Genomic DNA, 19,276 nt, shown 5'->3' with positions numbered 1-19,276 from the left:
GTTTATTTTTACAAAGAGCTTCATTACCTTCTCATAATTATCTTCTTAAATGCCCTTATCAACTTCTATCGGTCATGCGTAAACAGTGATAAACAGTTTTTAACACCTTACCTTTCAACTGTCATTGCAATTTTTACAACTTGCGAAATATTTTACACCTAGCAATTGTTTGTTAATTTTGGAACACGCATTCCGGAAAAGGTGTGAAATTTTGTGCATGATTTATGCACTTGGGACCGACTATTGTGCTCGACTCCTCGACTTATTTAGGTTTCGATGTAGCATAGTTATATTATATATGAAATAAGAAGGAAAATTTTTCGGGACCAAGGTCTGACACCTTGAGGGACCGCCGGTTCTCGAACGACCGCTTGTTCGAACAACCGCAGTTTAACTGCATTTCCTCTTGATTTCATATAAAAAAAACGTTCTAAAAACCATTTTCTGTGTTTAAACAGGATGTTACATCATCATTTAAATAAAAGCAGTTTCATTCAAAGATATTGTTTATGTTCTGATTCCTGATGCTCACTTACTTAAAATTTTCCTATTCTGGTTAAATAAAAGTGTGTATTAAATGACAACTTGCAATTAAAGGGGTTTCTCGCAAACAAAATTACTCTAAACGTATTGTATGGACAAGGATTACGACAATATTTGTTCAATTCTTAAAAGAACGAATAAAAATGTATAAGAGTTAAAACAATTAAAACAACAGAAGACTTTTGAATGACCGAAAACACCACTATTGAGTTATAAATAAATAAAATATGATGACATTTGGACAAACATTTGCAAAAATCTAAAATATCAAATTATGAAATTATACCTTAGTAAAATCATGTTGTGTGCAAAGTTCATCACTAGCATTGGGGAAAGCCAGTTTTTTTTCATTGGCCATTTGGTTTTCAAAGCAGACTCGTTGTATTGTGCGATTTTATTGGCTGATGACTGCATACACAGAAAATGGCAAGTTTGACAAACTAATAGTGCTGTGTGAACAATTCGGGCATTGTGTTCTTTTTCGGAATGCAATGGTAAGAAATGCAGGCCGTCAACCAAGTTTTAGTGAAAATATAGGAAATAATATAGGAAATTTTGCCCAAAAATATAGGAGGTTTTGGCATTCTCTGGGCAAAATATAGGAATTTTAAGGTTGAAAAATCGACATTAAGAGGTATGTTAAGTGAACATAATTACTCACTTGATTTTTGGCTATAATCATAAAATCTGTGTTTCACTTAATCCACATTCCTTAAAAAGACTGTACACCAGATTGACACCAAAAAAGTTTTTTTCTGTAACAAATCTCAGGACAATTATTTAATTTTTTTTTTACTCTTCAATATCATAATTATAAAAACAAGAGGCCCAAGAGGGCCTATGCTCTACTGGCATGGCTCTTGTGGTCATTTTCAATCCAGAGCATGTACATATGAGTAATAGGTAACAAATATATAGCTCACTTTTTGTGTTTTGGTAAGGCTAAAAAATGCTGCATGTTCAACATCTGAGGACAGAAAGAGTTGTAAGCAGATTAGTTGCATGAATATTTTAATACGTGCCATGTTAAGGTAATCTTAGGGTAAAACATATTTGCTTTTAAAACTGTACTCATGGTCAAAATTTAATTTCAGTAGCTTAAAAAAATAAAAAAAAGTTGGGCAAAAGCTCAAAGTCAAGGATATCTGAGGACAACATTGATGCACATGGTCAAAATTTCATTGCTGTTAATTGAAAAAATAAGAAGTAAGTAAAAAAGGTGGGGCCAGCTTTTGCCCAAGATGCATAATTTCAAATGTTTTGCTAGACGGTAGTCAGTTGATGCTCCACAACAAATGTCAAAGGTATGGGCCTGGTGGTTTGAAACAAGAAGATTTAGAAAATATTTCTTGAAAGTCTCTAGGAAACTTGTGACCCCTGGGCTGTGCCAGTTTTGACCCAATGAGCATAATTTGAACAACCATGGTAGTGGACCACGAAATAAAGCCATGTTCAAAATAGCAAGGATCTGCATAGCTGTTTTAGACAAAAAGGTTTTTAACATTTCCCAATTTCAGTATACCAAACCTGTGAACCCTGGGTATAGCCAGTTATGACCCCAGGGGCATAATTTGAACAAACATTTACAAGCAATTGTAACTTTACATGTAAACTTGGCTAAAAATAGAAATTCAAAAAGTACCAAGCTTTAATGGATATCTAAATACTGTACAAGTTTCATTGAGATACATGTACAATCAAAACTGAAGACTGTATCATGTTCACAAGCAATTCTTTACAGAAGCAAAAACTTTTTTTATACTTTCAAGGCCCATAATCTAGGCATGCATGGGCGGATCTGGCTTTCGAAGGGAACCATGCTCCAATGGATATCTAGATACTGTACAAGTTTCATCGAGATGCAATCGAAATTGAAGACTGTATGTTTTCCACAAGCAATTGCTTACAGAAGCACTGATTTTTTATACTTTCAAGGCCCATTATCTAGGCATGCATGGGCGGATCTGGCTGGTTTACAGATGGAACTGAGCTCTAATGGATATCTAACTACTGTACAGGTTTCACCGAAATACAATCAAAACTGAAGACTGTATCGTGTTAACAAGAAATTGTTTACAGACGCACAGCAAACATACTAACACATTACTATCGCATAAGCTTTTCTGGCCTTTGGCCTCTGGTTTCGAACCAGGGTCCTCGAAATTGCAGTCCAGTGTTGTATTCACTGTGCTAAGAAGACTTACCCTTAACGGTGGAATATTTCAGCTATATACCTAACATGATTATATCACGTGATAACATCGACTAGCCAATCACGCATAAGGAATGAATTCTACTAGGAAGACATACCTAGTAATCTTTTTTAATGGAAAAATACCAATAAACTGCGAAAAATAAATTAATTGTAAACTATTTGGTACTTCAGTTAGTAAGTTTCAATGCATTGTACCCATCAATACCAAGTTTATGTCAGTTTTCGACAATTTTCTTCTCTTTTTTTCGCTATTTCATCATACGGAGTACTGCCCCTTTAAACCTCTCCATCAAGGCAGACTATGCTGCAGCAACACAACTGTGGTCACCAATGTGGACACCTTTAAGATTTGATGTTCGTCATACTCTTCATCAAAGTTGTTCAGATGGATAACCATGTGTGTACAACAGCAATTCTGAATGATGGTGATGGTTAAGAGGATAAAGACAGTATTAAACTGTAATATATATCTTAAGGCAGTATCAATCCTTTGAATGATTTCAAATATATCCCAGCACCACTTTTTAAGAAACCTATAGGAAAAAAATCCAAAATATAGGAAAATATAGGAAATATAGGAGGTTTTGAAATATATAGGAAATTTCTCAAAAATATAGGAAAATATAGGAATATAGGAATTGGTTGACGGCCTGGAAATGCGTACGCAATAATTTATGTTATTTTAATTTTCAACGATTTACAGCATTTACTATTCATCTTTTTTATACAGGTACTTTTACATATGCTGTTTCACTTTGTGAACCCTTGTCATGATTGTACAATTTGTGTTGTATCTCTTGTCTATACAATAAAGATAGTGTAGTTTTTGGGAGATGGGTACAAATACTTATTTCTATTAACACTAGACGCTAAATTGTGACATGTTTGACACGGACATAATGCTCTTTCATGCAATTGAAACACAGCATAACATGGAGTTCAACAATAAGGAGATTATTATTATTATTGCATTGATGGTAACGATGCAGTACGGATGGACACACTGACGGACGAACTTGTAGCCCTTGACACTGCCCCTAATCATGGTGAGCCTGTATGGAAAGTTTTTTGAAAATTCTAGAATGTATCGTAAAAATACAGACCAAACATGGGTCTTTTCAACTTTTTACCTCAAAGCGGGACCCTGACCTTTGAGGAAAAATATTAGTCTTGTCCATGACATGCAACCCCATCATGGCGAACCTTCATGGCAAGTTCTTTTTAAAAAAATCTGTAATGCATGTTCAATATACAGACAGATGGATGGATGGATGGAAGGAAGGACGAATTGGCGGACAGATGGGCAGACGGACCAACATTTGACATTTGTGGGCTATTTATTTTACGAGCTTAATTTCTGTTCAATAATGCAGGCTTACATAAAAGTTCTAAAATGTAACACTTAAAGGCTTTGCTCTAAGTCCTAAGTTTCCTTTTTCTGTCTCAGTAATATGATTTTATTATTACACATAAGCATAACAATTCTTAAAAAAAGTAACTGGGAAAAATCATGCAATTGTACTAATTAATGTTGCACATTTTTTATTTTATATAAAAAAGATGTAAAATATATATATATGACCGCTATGTTATAATTATGAAAAGGAAGCAGTTAAGTGCGTTAACTAATATTAATGATCATTGATATTGCCTAAATGGAAAAATTACTTGTTTGCGGTAAAACCAACTCACAAAAAGGTCAATCAGTTTTTGTCCTCAGTGCTCAATCCTTTTGTACATAAAGTATTAAATTCTACCTACCACATGTACTGAAAAATCATTTCTTAATTTGGTTCTAAATAAACTATTATCAACATTCATAAATACCAGATAATTTTTAATTTTGCAATTAAATCAGTTGGCTCAAACTTATTATAGGATGTCTAAATGTATTCAGACGGGCGGACGGACACTGACACATGCACATACAAGGAAACCACCACTGTGACAATTTTGTTTCGGGGGGAGGGGCTTAAAGCTGCATGCATAGAAACAACTTGGGAAACATACTAAGTTTGGTCATAATATGTCAACCCTAACTAAAGTTACTCAGTTCCAAAGTTTTTTTTTTCTATTTTAACCCTTAGGCTAAGTGGCCAGATTACACCTCCCAGTCATAGCCAACTTACTGATAAGCAGTCCTTATCTGTATAGGCATTTTTAGGGGTTATGAAAATGAGCAAATTTATACAGCAGTATGACCTTAAAATCAATATTACTCCAAGTAATTGTGGCCAAATCTCTTTTATGTGAATACATTTTTTATAGATAATTAAATTGTCTAATAAATGGTGTCAATGATGAAATTTTAAATTATTTTATTTCATCTGTGAATGCATTTCCAAGATGGAATTTTAACATTTCTTTGAAATGTCATAATTGCATTTAATCAAAGGCTAAAAAAATGCTGGGATGATTGTAATACCCATCTTAAAAAAGACCCATTTGGATTAAAAAGCCGACAATTGATGTTCTTGTGTAAAATACACAGAAATATGGCAGGAATATCCAGTGTCATCCTGCTGAGAGATCAAGTCCAGGGTGTCTGTTTAAATTTATTACCCCCTAATAAAACTGTTTACCAAAAGAAAGATGATCAATGTTTTTCCGGTTTGAATAAAAAGACCTAGATCTTCCAAATGCTTGCACAAATGTGTTTACCTGGCCTTTTTTACGGCCGGAACCATGCTAGACATTAATCAGCTCCACAGAAAATTTACTCATCATTTACTCATCCTTTTTCTGAGCTACTTATTGTTTCTATTGTTTGTAAACAAAGTATTATCTTCAAATAATTATAATCTTTATTGATTTTAATTATAATCTTTATTGATTTTAATGGTAAATTGAACTGATGTAATATATTTAATGATTTAGGCATTAATGAATATGGGGGATTTGCCATACAGTACTCGGCCTCTGGTCTTATTACGTCACAATGGAATATCACACCTGCGCTTGGCAGTATAATTACCTTCTGATTTTAGCAGACGATATTTTCAAGGAAAAATCAATACACAAAAGGTTCAACTTTACTTTTATAAACATCCGGGATATCATGTTTACAAAAAGAAAGATGCAAAATTGAAATTATTATATTGAAATGAACCAATTGAAATATGCGGCCGATATGTTTACATCCAGTAATGGATACAGTCCGCCAGATTAGTATACATCTACTAATGAGCTATGTCGGCCAATCTCCTATACATGCGCTAAAGGGTTAAGTACCAGTGACATTGACCCTAGGGGCCCCAATTGCAATTCCATGAAAGGTCTCCATAAACTCTTCCTATATACTAAGTTTGGTCACAATATGTCAACCCGTTCTAAAGTTTTTCAGTAGCAACATCAGTCTTTGTTTAAAAGTTAATTTACATGACAGAAAATAACACATACAGAAAGAGTTTGATTTTTTTTTTACAGAACCGTTTTAATTGTGAAAATATCTTAACTGAAATAAAGTTATGGAATTTTAAAGTTCGGAATTATGGACATAATTTTGTTGGTATATTTTCATGCAAAAAGCACTTATTCGGTTTGACACGTCGGGGAACATTTTTTGTAATCTTTATTAGCTATTTTGTCATATATATTTAAAAAAAAAATAAGATATAGGATTGAAATTTTCAAATCATTCTCCTCTTTTCATTTTTGCAATAAGTGTGCATGTTTCTCTATGTTTAAAAAAGTTATTGATGCAAATCATTAATTCAGTATTTACCATTTTCTATTTTTGGTAACAGTGACCTTGACGTTGACCATATCTCTCGGAGCTCCAAACACAATACCATGAAGGATCCCTATAAACTCTTCCTATATATCAAGTTTGGTTGCAATATGTAACCCCAAACTAAAGTTATTTAGTACCAAACGGTTATCTTTTTTCAGTTAAAGTGATCTTGACCCTGACCCTAGATGCCCCATTCACAATTCCATGAAAGGTCTCCATAAACTCTACCTATATAATAAGTCTGGTTGCAATAAATCAACCCTAAGTAAAATTATTCTATACCATATTTGAATTTGATGCTGCCTTCATGCCACCGCGCCTGACCAATGGCGAACATCACACTAATAACCAGGTTTGACTTTGGTTGATAATATAAAAAGATGTGCCTGTCAAACACAATAAAAAAAGAAAGAAGAGAATAAATTCAATCAAGTGCCAAATTTCTATTTAAGGTATTTAATTTGGAGCTACCTAATTGTTTGGTGGTCGGAAACAAAAGTGTGAAGTATCAAATCAATTGAATGAAAAGTATAGAAGAAATATGTGAAAACCCCAACCTGCTCTTAAACTTTAATCTGACACAATGTGCCAAAAAAACTCCACTAAGTTCCTAAGTCAATTAGGGGCCATAAGTTGTATATAGATGAAATGGTGATATATTACCTAATTGTTAGATAGTCGTCAATAAGTGTGTGAAGTATAAGTCAATTGAATGAAGGGTTAAGAAGTAAATTAGTAAAAATCCCAACTTGCCCCCAAACAACCTGCCTCAATATGCCCTAAAACCTAATCAATCAGGGGCCATGATTTGTATCTAGGATATTATGGAGTTATGTAACCTCATAGAATGATCTCCTTAACAACTGTGTGAAGTTTTAAGTGAATTAAGTGAAGGGTATTGGGAGTTATAAGTGAAGATGCCAACCTGCCATAAAACTTTAACCGGACGCCAACGCCAACGCCGGAGCTGGGGCAAGTAGTAAAGCCTCTTTATTCTTTGAATGGAAGGTGCTAAAAAGGGAAACCCTTTCTTGAATTATGCAGGACTTAACATTAAATTTATAATTTAAGAATATCTAACAGAAATCTCCAAATAAAGTGTAAATACAAACACTAATATACACACATATTAAAGCAACCAGTCCTTAAAACAAGCAAATTCACTTAATTGGACAAATTAGAAAAAAATTACTATTGGCTTACTTAGGTTTCGAACAAAAAGTTGAATGGGAGGCCAAGATATAGCCATCTTGAAAATACGCATGAATTCTTCTTCTTGTGGTCCATTGGTGACGTGAGTTTGCCACTGTCGTCGAAACAAGTCGGAGAGGAGATATCGAAACCTTTCCTTTTCTGTCAAGCCCAGGTGCCAGTATTCAATCATATATCCACCATCTATGGCCTAATCATGTAAGAAAACATGCCCTAAGCTTTTATCAGCTATGAATTTAATAGGACACTAATATATGCCTTAAACTTTAAATGAAGTATTTCATTCTTCACTTAGAAAAGTTTAAATACCTTCATAGCAATGTTGGTAAGACATCCTTTCATTGTCGTGTTAAACTTTTCAACTTCAGCGCAGTAGATATGTATGAACTCCTTCTTCCGATGACTGTATGTGCTAAGCTAAAAATAAACATAAATGAAATAAAAAACATTATAAATTGCTTTCTGTTAGAAATAATTGAAGAACAAAATGTACAAAACATGTATTCTGGTGTAATGCTATCAGAGATAATTGATGGGTTTATCAACTTTTAAGGAGGTTGTGTTGAAGAAAGTCTCATCATTTAAGACAAAGTAGAAGTAGGATCAGTAGCAGTAATACCACTCATAGTAGCAATCTAATGGTAAGACAGTTAATGTCAGCCCAGGGTTCCCAAGTTCAATTAATTTCCCAGCCTAATACATTAACTAGAATTCCACAAATTGGATATTTTCATATTTAATCAATAATTGTTTTATTGCATATGCTAAATATAGACCAGTATTACTTTAAATCAATGACAGATTGTTTTTTATTCCCCAGATATTTCAAGAAAAGCAAGTACAACACTTAAAATATATAGTTATTTTGTCTTTGGTAGGTCATTCATGCGAAACCAAATCACCTGATCTAATCGAATCAGGGACTAACTGACGGCATGGCAATGCCTACTAAAATTAACCCAGTGAATTCGGTCAAGTTTTAACAATTTGATGGGCTATAACTCTAAAATAAATAATGCAATCTGCTTATGCTTAAAAACACAAAGAAATCTAAGTGAATTTTGTCAAATTTTTACCATAAAAAGACCAAAACTTCAGAGTGAATAGTATGTTCTGACTTGACTCAGATATCAAGCCTTTAAACATTGTGACCCACGGTATAATTGAATAACAAACGCTCGAACAAGTAAGTGGATTTGATTCAAGAGCCAAAGTTAATATCATGATCAAGCTATTATGATCATTCTTTTTGCATATATTTTATTGCAAAATATTGAATAATAAAAATGTCTTTAGTATATAAGTATCTTAACTTCTAAAATTTTGGATAAACCCATCATATTTAGTATGAAAATGATTGTCATCTTTTAAGGATTTCATTAATATTCTTTATAATATTGTACCTTTAAATTATATGCAGTATTAGATACATTTTCGTTATTTATTTTTCCATCTGAAGGGTTTCATAATGTTTTTTTTATTCTTAAGCAAACTGTTATTTCTTGTGTCTTTATGTTTCCTATGATTTTAGCACCTTTATTATATTATGCTCTAGATAATCTTTTATTCAGGCTTAGCTAGACAGGTTTGGATAGCTAAGCCTGAGTGAGACATTTCAAAGATTCCTGTTATTTCTTAACTTTTTAAAACAACAATATGTTGAATATAAAAGCCTTTTTAAGGGTCACTTTTATTAAAAAAAGACTTTGAATTGTATGGTGTTCCATTTACATTAATTTAGACTTTGTGTGTTACCAAAGTATGGACATTTAATTTGTGTAACTAATATATTTTTATTAGTAACAGTTTAATTAGGCATTAAATTTGTGTTACAAATTTATAATACTTAAATACACTTGTATTACAAGACAATTTTGATAACTTTGTATGATTTATTTCTATTGGTGTTCCATACATGCATAGAACTGCATACATGTGTTTACATCATGGAGATTTTTAAAACTTTAAAAACTTTCATTGTGAGTTGCCTCAGGACTTTTATCCACACATCCATGCATTATACAGCTATTGATCTATTTCACTCATAAACAGTATAGCCTAGTTAAGCATTTAAATGATTGGAAAAGAAATAGTCAGAGAGTGGAAAAAGTTAGGCCCATAAACATTGTAACCAAGGTTGGTAAAGATTGGATAAGAAATGCTCTCAAGTAAGAGAGCGGCCAAAGTGAATTTGATTAAATTTTGACAAATTAAAGGTTTGTCTGTTGATGGAACATGGTCAAAATTTATGCCAGTTAACATTTTCCAAAGTTAGATTAAGATTTAATAACAAATGCATAAGTTATTCAGTCAATACGTAAGTCGAAAAGCAGACATAAAAGTGTGAAATTGCTGCATGACAACATGATCTCTATTTGTCTGCAATGCTATGCAGGCTACATAAAATTACTGTCATCGTGAGGGACATTAAATAGGGGTCCCATGTTTAAGTCTTATTAAACACTGGTGATTGTTAAAAGTGTACAGGGGAGTAGAAGTATTTAGTAGCAGCAATAGCAGGCGAATTATCTTGACTGTCTTTTATTTAAAGTCCAGCTTTTCTAAACATGCATATAAAAGCAATTATGAAAGATGTCTTTTAGTGCGCATAGATACTGTTCATGAATATATAATATTTATTGAATAATACAATTGAATAAAAATATTGGCAATCAGAAAGTATATCTCCCATCTTTCTCAAAAGCAATTCCAAGCTAGCTCTTCAGATAAGCTACCTACACACAAACTTTCTTCACTCTCCATAAATTCTGACTTCAGTTATTTGGCGGAAACCTTTATCTTGAATAACAGTGACCTTGACCATGACCCCCCCCCCTTAAAAGCAATCAAAACCCAGCTCTTGACATAAGCTACCATTACACAAACTTTCATTACTATTCATCAATTCTCACTTAAATACTTTGGTGACAACCATTTTTCAATATTAAGTAACAGTGACCTCGGCCTTGACCACAACCCTCAAAAGCATTCCCAATCCCAAGCTAGCTCTTTACACAAGCTACCAACACACCAACTTTTATCACTTTTCATTAATTCCAACTTAAGATATTAGAACATTTTTTCTGTTTAAAGTAATAGAGACCATTACATCCACCCTCTCATATGCAATCCCAAACTAGCTCTTCACAAATGCTACCATCACACCAACTTTCATCACTATGCATCAATTATTACCTTATTTATTTGGCAAAAACAGTTTTCTTTATTAGTAAGAGTGACATTGACCCTGACCTCTCAAAAGCAATACCAAGCTGGTTCTTCACAAAAGCTACCTATACACACCAACCTTCAGTACTATCCATCAATTCTTATTTAAGTGATTGGGCAAAAACCATTTTTCTATTTTAAGTAAAAGTGACCTTGACATTAACTTCACCACATCAGCAACAAACCCAAGCTAGCTCTTTTCACAAGCTACATACACAACAATTTTCATCACCATCCATCAGTTCTTACAGAAGTTATTAAACCATTTGTCTGTTTTGAGTAGCAGAGACCATGACACTGACCTCCTCAAAAGCATTCCAAAACTAGCTTTTCACATAAGTTACTTACACATAATTTGTCATCACCATCCATCAGTTATTATCAGTTATTTGGTGGATTTTTTTTTATTTAAAGTAATAGTGATATTGACCTTGACCTCTACTTTCTCAAAGGCAATCCCAAGCTAGCTCTTCGCATGAGCAACCTTCACACCAACTGTCATCACTAAAGCAACCTTCACACCAACTGTCATCACTAAAGATCAATTTTTACTTAAGTCAGTGGGCAAAAAATATTTTTCTATTTTTAGTAACAGTGACCTTGACCTTAGACTCCCCCCTTCCAAAGCAGTCCCAAGTAAGCTCTTCACATTAGCTACATACAAACCAACTTTAATCACAATCCATCCATTATTAATGAAGTTATTGGGCAGAAACTTTTTCTATTTTAGGTAACAGTGACTTTGACCGTAACCCCACCTCCCTCAAATGAAATTCCAAGCTAGCTCTTCACATAAGCTACCTACACACCAACCTTTATCACTATCCATTATTTTATCAAAGTTACTTAAGTTATTAAACCATATTTCTATTTTAAGTAAAAGTGATCTTGATCTTGACCCCATACCCCTCAAAAGCAACCCAAAGCTAGCTGTTTACATAAGTTATCTACATATTAACACTCATTACTATCCATCAATTCTCACTTTAGTTTTTGGGTGGAAACCATTATTCCATTTAAAGTTCTAGTGACCTTGACCTCGACTCAGACCCCCTCAAAAGCAATCCAAAGCTATCTCTTCACACAAGCTTCCTTCACACCAACTATGCATCAATTCTTACTAAAGTTATTTGGCGGAAACCATTTTTTCCATTTTTAAAAACAGTAGCAGTGACCTTGATCCCAACCCCCTCAAATGCAATTACTATCCATCAATTCTTACTTTGGGCAGAAATCATTTTTCTAATTTTAGTAAAAGTGACCCTCACCTTGACCCCCACCCCATTAAGAGCAATCCCAAGCTAGCTCTCCACATAAGTTACCAACACACCAACTTTCATTACAATTAATCAATTTTCACTTTAGTTATCGGGCGGAAATAACAATTTTTAATAACAGTGACCTTGACCCCACCCTCCTCAAAAACAATCCCAAGCTTGCTCTTCCCATAAGCTACCTTCACACCAACATCATCACCATCCATCAATGCTGGCTTAAGTTATTGTGTGGAAACCAATGTTTGATGCCTGCCCTACCGCACGCCCAAGTAATAACATCCCTGTGTTAATTACCTGGTTTTCGTTGAAAAAATGGGTAAAACATGCCAATATAAGAGACAATTATTGAATATTTGCCATATCAGAAATTAAGCATTTGAACTCTTGGTATCATAATATGCACTCATCATGTCATAAATCGTTTATCAATCTTTAGTTGATCATCAACCTACTTCGTTCTCAATGCTCAATTGCAAAGAACTCATGATTCGCTCATTCCACTGGGAGGCTATGTCATCACAACTCAGTTTTTCTGTAATGGCACTTTCCCAAACCTGAAAAAGTTGTAACAAATTCATAGCAAACAGAATTATTTTTTTCAGTGCCAATGCTGATACCTACTCATAGAATCTTATGGCCTTGATAGCCTAGTCATAGTTTTTGTTTCAGGAGCAGGAAGTCGCTGGTCAATCAATGGTTTGTTAAATTAAAGTTTGTTAATTGATACATTGCTTCATGAAACTTAGATATTAAATCACTCTCACTGTCAGAGATATATGCCCCTGACAAAATTTAAGCTTGAAAATTAACAAAGGGCAATAACTCATAAACATATAGATGCAAGAGTTATGGTTCTTGTGCACTGCATTTGCCCTCAATAAGATCTATCTAGCTACATGTATGAAGTTTTAAGTTGATACCTCTTATATTCTTTAAGATATGCCCCGGACAAAAATTTAAGCATGAAAATTAACAAAGGGCAATTTCTCTAAAACTAAGATAGCAAGAGTTACTGTTATTGTGCACTGCACTTGCCCTCCATGAGATCTACCTACTTATGAAGTTTCAAGTTTATAACTCTTATATTCTACAAGATATGCCCCGGACAAAACTTTAAGCATGAAAATTTACAAAGGGCAATAACTCTGAAAATATGGAAGCAAGAGAAACAGTTCTTGTACTCTGTACTTTCCCTCAATGAGATCTATCTACATATGAAATATCAAGTTAATACCACATATAGGTTACAAGATATGCCCCAGACAAGTGAAAACGGGACACGGTCAGCACTTTCTGCAGTATTTGGTTAATTAAGTGCATACAGAAAGCCAGTCTTCGCTAAATTTGCCGTGATAGTAAGGTGTTTAAGATCACTGTCAGGCCTTAACTTTATGAATAATTAATGAATAATGACACTATTTCCAATAAAATAAAATAGACCGGTTCCGTTCGGCCAATTACCGAGAACATTTTCACAATGTCTAATTTTTCACTATGTGGCGATTCGTAAGTGGTGCTTCAGAGGAATTTCCCCAAAGAAACAAGAGGACCAAGATGGCCCTCTATCGCTCACCTGAGTGGACAATGGGTAACAAGAGATGTTTGTCAAACATTATGCCCCCCCCCCCCCCCCTGAGCGCCATGTTGTCAGGATTATATTGAATATTGAATGAGATATGCATGTTCCGAAATGACAGCTGATTTGTCACTGACATTGGATCCCGTTGAGGCAGTTTTAAGATTATTACCATCCAGAGTGTGAGGATAGAGTGTGTTATGACGATGACCTTTGACTCTATGACCTCAAAATCCATAGGAGTCATCAGCTGGGCACCAAAACCCTTAATGTCAAGTTAAAGGGCCATGGATGCAGGCATTGACAAGTTATCACACAGACAAGCATTTTTCGTTCAAGGTCACTTTGACCTTGACCTTTCATCCGATGACCCCTAAAATGATAAGGGGTCATCTACAGGTCAGATGCAACTCCAAGTCAAGGGCCATGGGTGCAGGCATTGTCGAGTTATCACTCGAAACATTTATGCGTTAAAGGTTACTGTGTCCTTGACCTTGGCCAAATGACCCCCAAAGTAAAGAGGGGTCATCTACTGGTCAGGCCAAACCTTCATGTCAAGTTTGATGACCATAGATCCAGGAATTGTCAAGTTTGCTTTCAAGTTCACTATGACTTTGACCTTTGACCCCTAAAATCAATAGAGGTCATCTACTGGTCAGGCCCAACCTCCAAGTGAAGTTTGAGGGCCATGGATGCAAGCATTGTTGAGTTATCACTCGGACAACATTCTATCATTAAAGATCACTGTGACCTTGACCTTTGGTCCAATGACCCCTCAAAATCTATAGGGGTCATCTACTGGTCAGGCCCATCCTCCAAGTCAAGTTTGAGGGCCATGGGTGCAGGCATTGTTGAGTTATCACTCGGACAACCTTTTACCATTCAAGGTCACTGTGACCTTGACTTTTGGCCCTTTGACCCCCAAAAACAATAGGGGTCATCTACTGGTCAGACCCATCCTCCAAGTCAAGTTTGAGGGCCATGGGTGCAGGCATTGACAAGTTATCACATGGACAACCTTTTACCATTCAAGGTCACTGTGACCTTGACCTTTGGCCCGGTGACCCCCAAAAGTAATAGGGATCATCTACTGGTCAGGCCCAACCTCCAAGTCAAGTATAAGAACCATGGGTGCAGGCATTGTCGAGTTATCACTTGGACAAGCTTTGAATTTATTTTACTGACCTTGACCTTTGACCCGGTGAGCCCTTAAATCAATAGGGGTCATCTACTGGTCAGGCCCAACATTCATTTCAAGTTTGATGACCATATGTCCAGGAATTTTTGAGTTTATCACTCGGACAAGCTTTGATCTACAGACAGACCGACCGACCGAGCGACATGTGCAAAGCAATATACCCCTCTTCTTGGAAGAGGGGCATAATAAAGTTATTGATCGGATAACATACTGGAAGCCTCCCGACTGTACGCCGCAGGTGAAACTATAATACTTCCCTTTTTTAAATGGGCATTTTGAAACATGAAATTTATATTTGTTTAAAAACTTACTAAGGGTCGTAATATATATGCGAAAAACTACAGAAACAAGCTCAGTAGCAAAAAGTTTAAACATATACCCGGTTTAATGGCACTGGGTAAATGCCAAAGACATAGAATTCTAATTATATTTTAACTTGAAGTGATACAACTTGTCACAAAAGAGAACATTGTTACTGTGAATAAGCTCATGAAGTTTGTAGTTGGTATCTTCAAAGATTGTAAAACAATAAAGAAATTTAAATATATTACATATTTATCAATATTTGCAATAAAATGGTCACATAAGGAACATTTTTGTGTTAATATTTTGAAATGGGGCAAACAGTTTCTGAAGAGAAGATTTTCGAAAGTTTCCCACTGGCCACTGGCCATGTGTTTTTAAGTATTAACATGGGTGAAGGAATTTGATAAGAGGGTCACCATATTAGGAACATTTTTGTGAAAATATTTTAAAATCAGGCATACATGTGCATTCTGAGCAGAAGAATTTCAAAATAGACATATAGAGAAAAGTAGCCTGCCCGCTGGCAGCAATTTTATTATGAATCAACCAATATGGGTTGAAGAAACTTGATACACGGTCACCTACGGAATATTTCTGTGAAATTATTTTGAAATCAGGCTTATAGTTTCTGAGGAAAAGATTTTCAAAATATTCTATAATAATTTTTAAATTTTCTTAATTGAAAAGCCACAGGCAGTAAAATTATGTTTAAATATAAATCACTGATCAATTAGTATTAAAGTTGTCTGTTTGTTTATTGTACATAAAGGCATTGGACCAATGGCAGCCTTCATGTTAATCTTTGTCAAGGCGAGGTCTTGAAATGGAATTCCATTAACTGCAGTTAATATTATGACTGTTGCCACATCTGCAGATGTTTGATACTGCTACAATATATTGTTCTTGATTCAATCCATAGTGTCATGTTCTTTTTTATTAACATTTTTCAACATCTGCCATGTCCAAGTCATAACAATTTTATCACTGGCTTCAAAAAGTTCAAATTTAGATCTGATCCAAATGATGATTTCATCCTCCTAGTCTTTAAATGATTGTGATATTTTGTGACCCTGACCTTGATACTAGGGGCCCAAAATGCAATCTCATGAAAGGTCTCCACAAATTCTTCCTATATACCAAGTTTTGTCACAATATGTCAACCCAACCTAAGATGATCCACCATTATTATATTCTAAGTAGCAGTGAACTTGACTTTGACCCTAGGGGCCTTAAACGCGATCCCATGAAAAGTCTCCATAAATATATACCAAGTTTGGTCATAATATGTCAACCATATCAAAAGTTGAACCGTTTTTCATTTTTCAAGTAACAATGACCTTGACCCTAGGACCCCAAATGCAAACCCGTGAAAGGTCTTCATGAACTCTATCTATACACTATGTCTGTTCATAAAATGTCAACCCCAACTAAAGTTATCCACATTCAACCATCTTTCTATTTTAAGTATCAGTGACCTTGACCTTGACCCCAAAAGCTCCAAACATAATACCATCAAAGGTCTGCATAAACTCTTCCTAGAAAGCAGGTTTAGTGACAATATGTCAACCACAACTAAAGATATTCAGTTCCAACTGTTCTTCTATCTATAGTTGCAGTGAACTTGACCACGCCCTTAGGGGCCTTAAACACAATCACATGAAAGGTCTCCATGAACTCTTCCTATATACCATGTTTGGTCACTATATGTCAACCCTAACTAAAGATATTCAGTTTCAACCATTTTTCTATTTATAAAAACAGTGACCTTGACCTTGATCCTTGGGGCCGCAATTACATTATCATGAAAGGTATCCATAATGTTATACCAAATTTGGTCACAATATGCCAACTGTAACTAAAATCATTCAGTTTCAACCATTTTTCATCTTTCTGAATTAACAGTGACCTTGATATTGACTCAAGGGCCCCAAAAGCACACCTATGAGTGGTTTCCATAAATTATTTCTATACAATAAGTCTGGTCCTACTACAAATGTGTGTCAACCCTAACTAAAGTCATTCAGTTTCAACCATTTTTCTAATTTTAGTCATAGTGACCTTGACCTTAACCCTAGGGGCTCCAAAGGCAATACAACGAATGGTCTCCATAACCTCTATCTACATACCAAGTTCGGTGACAATATGTCAACCTTAACCAATGTGATCCAATGCTGTATATGTGTTTACGCTGCCTACCATCCCGCCCGATGTTTGTCATTCTTATAACTTGCTATCACTTTTTGAAGACATTGTTAACAAGCTTCCAACACACCAAGGTACAGCATTATATATCACTTTACATCAATTATATCTTAGTTATTGAGAGGATACTATTTTAACGTTAGTGGCCCTACTGACCCCAAAAGCAATCACAAATTATGTGTTCAAATAAAGTTCCTAAACAGCATGTTTATGAATTGCAACAAAAAAGAGCAACTGAACTTTTTTGCAGAGAAATGGATGCAATGCATGATCAGACAAATGTACTATTAAAACCTGTGTCAGTAGAAGATAAATAATTTCTCACCAATTTGAATAAAGCTTTTTCGTAAAAATCTTATTAGGAAAACACTTGCCTTCAGGTTCTTCAGCATTTTCATATTCCAGGAAGAATTGGCATAGCTTTGAAGCCAATTGAGAACCTTGTTTCCAACAGTTTCAATGGCATTCTTTACGTCACTTTCAGTCTTACTGCCTTTGATTCCAAGTTTGCTGTAAGATGATACACACTGTAGGAAAATGTGCACAGAGTACATCAGCTTCAGGGTTCTATTTTTTGATGCAGCATTTTCAACCAGTTGTTTTGCTATGCAGAGAGCCATTTCCAAACTTGTTTGTTGCCTGAAAAATCCAAATAAGAACAAAACAAATCCATTTCGCATTCATTCAATATGAAATCGTGTTTTGCAAGTTAAAACAATGCCGATGATTTCTGCAAGAATGAATCAATGTATGAACAACAAGAAGGCAATGCCATAGCCATTAATTGATCACATGTATAACATGCTTAACTTTGTTTTTTACCATGTTTGATAAAGAATAGGGCAATAAACTTAAGTTTTGAACATTTCCATCACTGCATTTGTCTTTTTTCAAACAAATTAAAACAATTTCTACAATTCCCCCCCCCAAAAAAAAAAAACAGTAGCAAAAATAAATCCCCTTTTCAAAAACCTTTTGATATAACTCAAAAAATATTTTCAGAAAAACATAATTGATGTGTTAATTTATTTTGGCATGTGTGGCACAAAATTGGTTGTACTTCGACTGTATACATATTATAATGCTTCCTTTTTTAAATGAGTTAAGAAATGTTAAATTTATATATTCTGTAGTATATGTAGGTAATCCAAAAATATACACACTATTAGCAAAATTATATTTTAAACATTTACTCATAAGGAATGTATTTTTACAGCGACGAGTGATGTTAACTACCTTTTGAAAGTTACAGAAGTATATCATATTGCAAAATGAATATTTTTAAGAATTAGTAGGCTATTTTTAAACAACTCGCACACAGGTACTATTTTGTAACTTTTGAAATTCTTCATAAGGAGTTTTGCTTTTGTTCTTGTTTTTTCGCTTCTCACATTCATCCAACTGCTTTTTGCTATTTTTGAAACTTGAAAAAGATCCGTCATCCCTAAGAGTGGTCAACAAAACTGCAAACCAGACAGTTAAGGATATCATTCATCCAATCGTCAGCAACAGTGGTTTTTGGTATATTTTCAATACGATTGTTCTTTAACAGACTAAATTAAATTACGTAATGATCATTGTTTAACCATACTAACTTTGGACCAAAAATCGACATCTATACTGGAATATTATCAAATTGTTGACTTCTAATTTTCACTACTTCTGCTGGTTTTTGTTCTAAAAAGCAACAAAAGAATAAATCAAGAGCTGTCACTGTAAATGACAAAAGCCCGCCATAACAATGGCATATTCAGGAAGAGCTAACATAAACTTTAAGCTCATATGC

General features: G+C 34.5%; 1 protein-coding gene across 3 annotated transcripts in view; it reads right to left on the bottom strand.

Moving 5' to 3' along the window:
• LOC128237277 (E3 ubiquitin-protein ligase rnf213-alpha-like) overlaps nucleotides 1-19,276 on the bottom strand; it is a 136,364-nt gene that overhangs the window by 71,308 nt on the left and 45,780 nt on the right. For all 3 annotated transcript variants that reach the window (XM_052952649.1, XM_052952648.1, XM_052952650.1), the window contains exons 12-15: nucleotides 17,865-18,129; nucleotides 12,661-12,762; nucleotides 8,013-8,120; nucleotides 7,695-7,893 (exon numbers count right to left, since the gene is read on the bottom strand). In XM_052952649.1, the coding sequence (XP_052808609.1) occupies nucleotides 7,695-7,893; nucleotides 8,013-8,120; nucleotides 12,661-12,762; nucleotides 17,865-18,129 (674 nt within the window). The remainder of the gene's footprint in view (nucleotides 1-7,694; nucleotides 7,894-8,012; nucleotides 8,121-12,660; nucleotides 12,763-17,864; nucleotides 18,130-19,276) is intronic.

Source organism: Mya arenaria, chromosome 6 (genome assembly GCF_026914265.1).
Source record: "Mya arenaria isolate MELC-2E11 chromosome 6, ASM2691426v1".
NCBI lineage: Eukaryota > Metazoa > Mollusca > Bivalvia > Myida > Myidae > Mya > Mya arenaria.
This window is presented reverse-complemented; position numbering and strand designations above follow the sequence as displayed.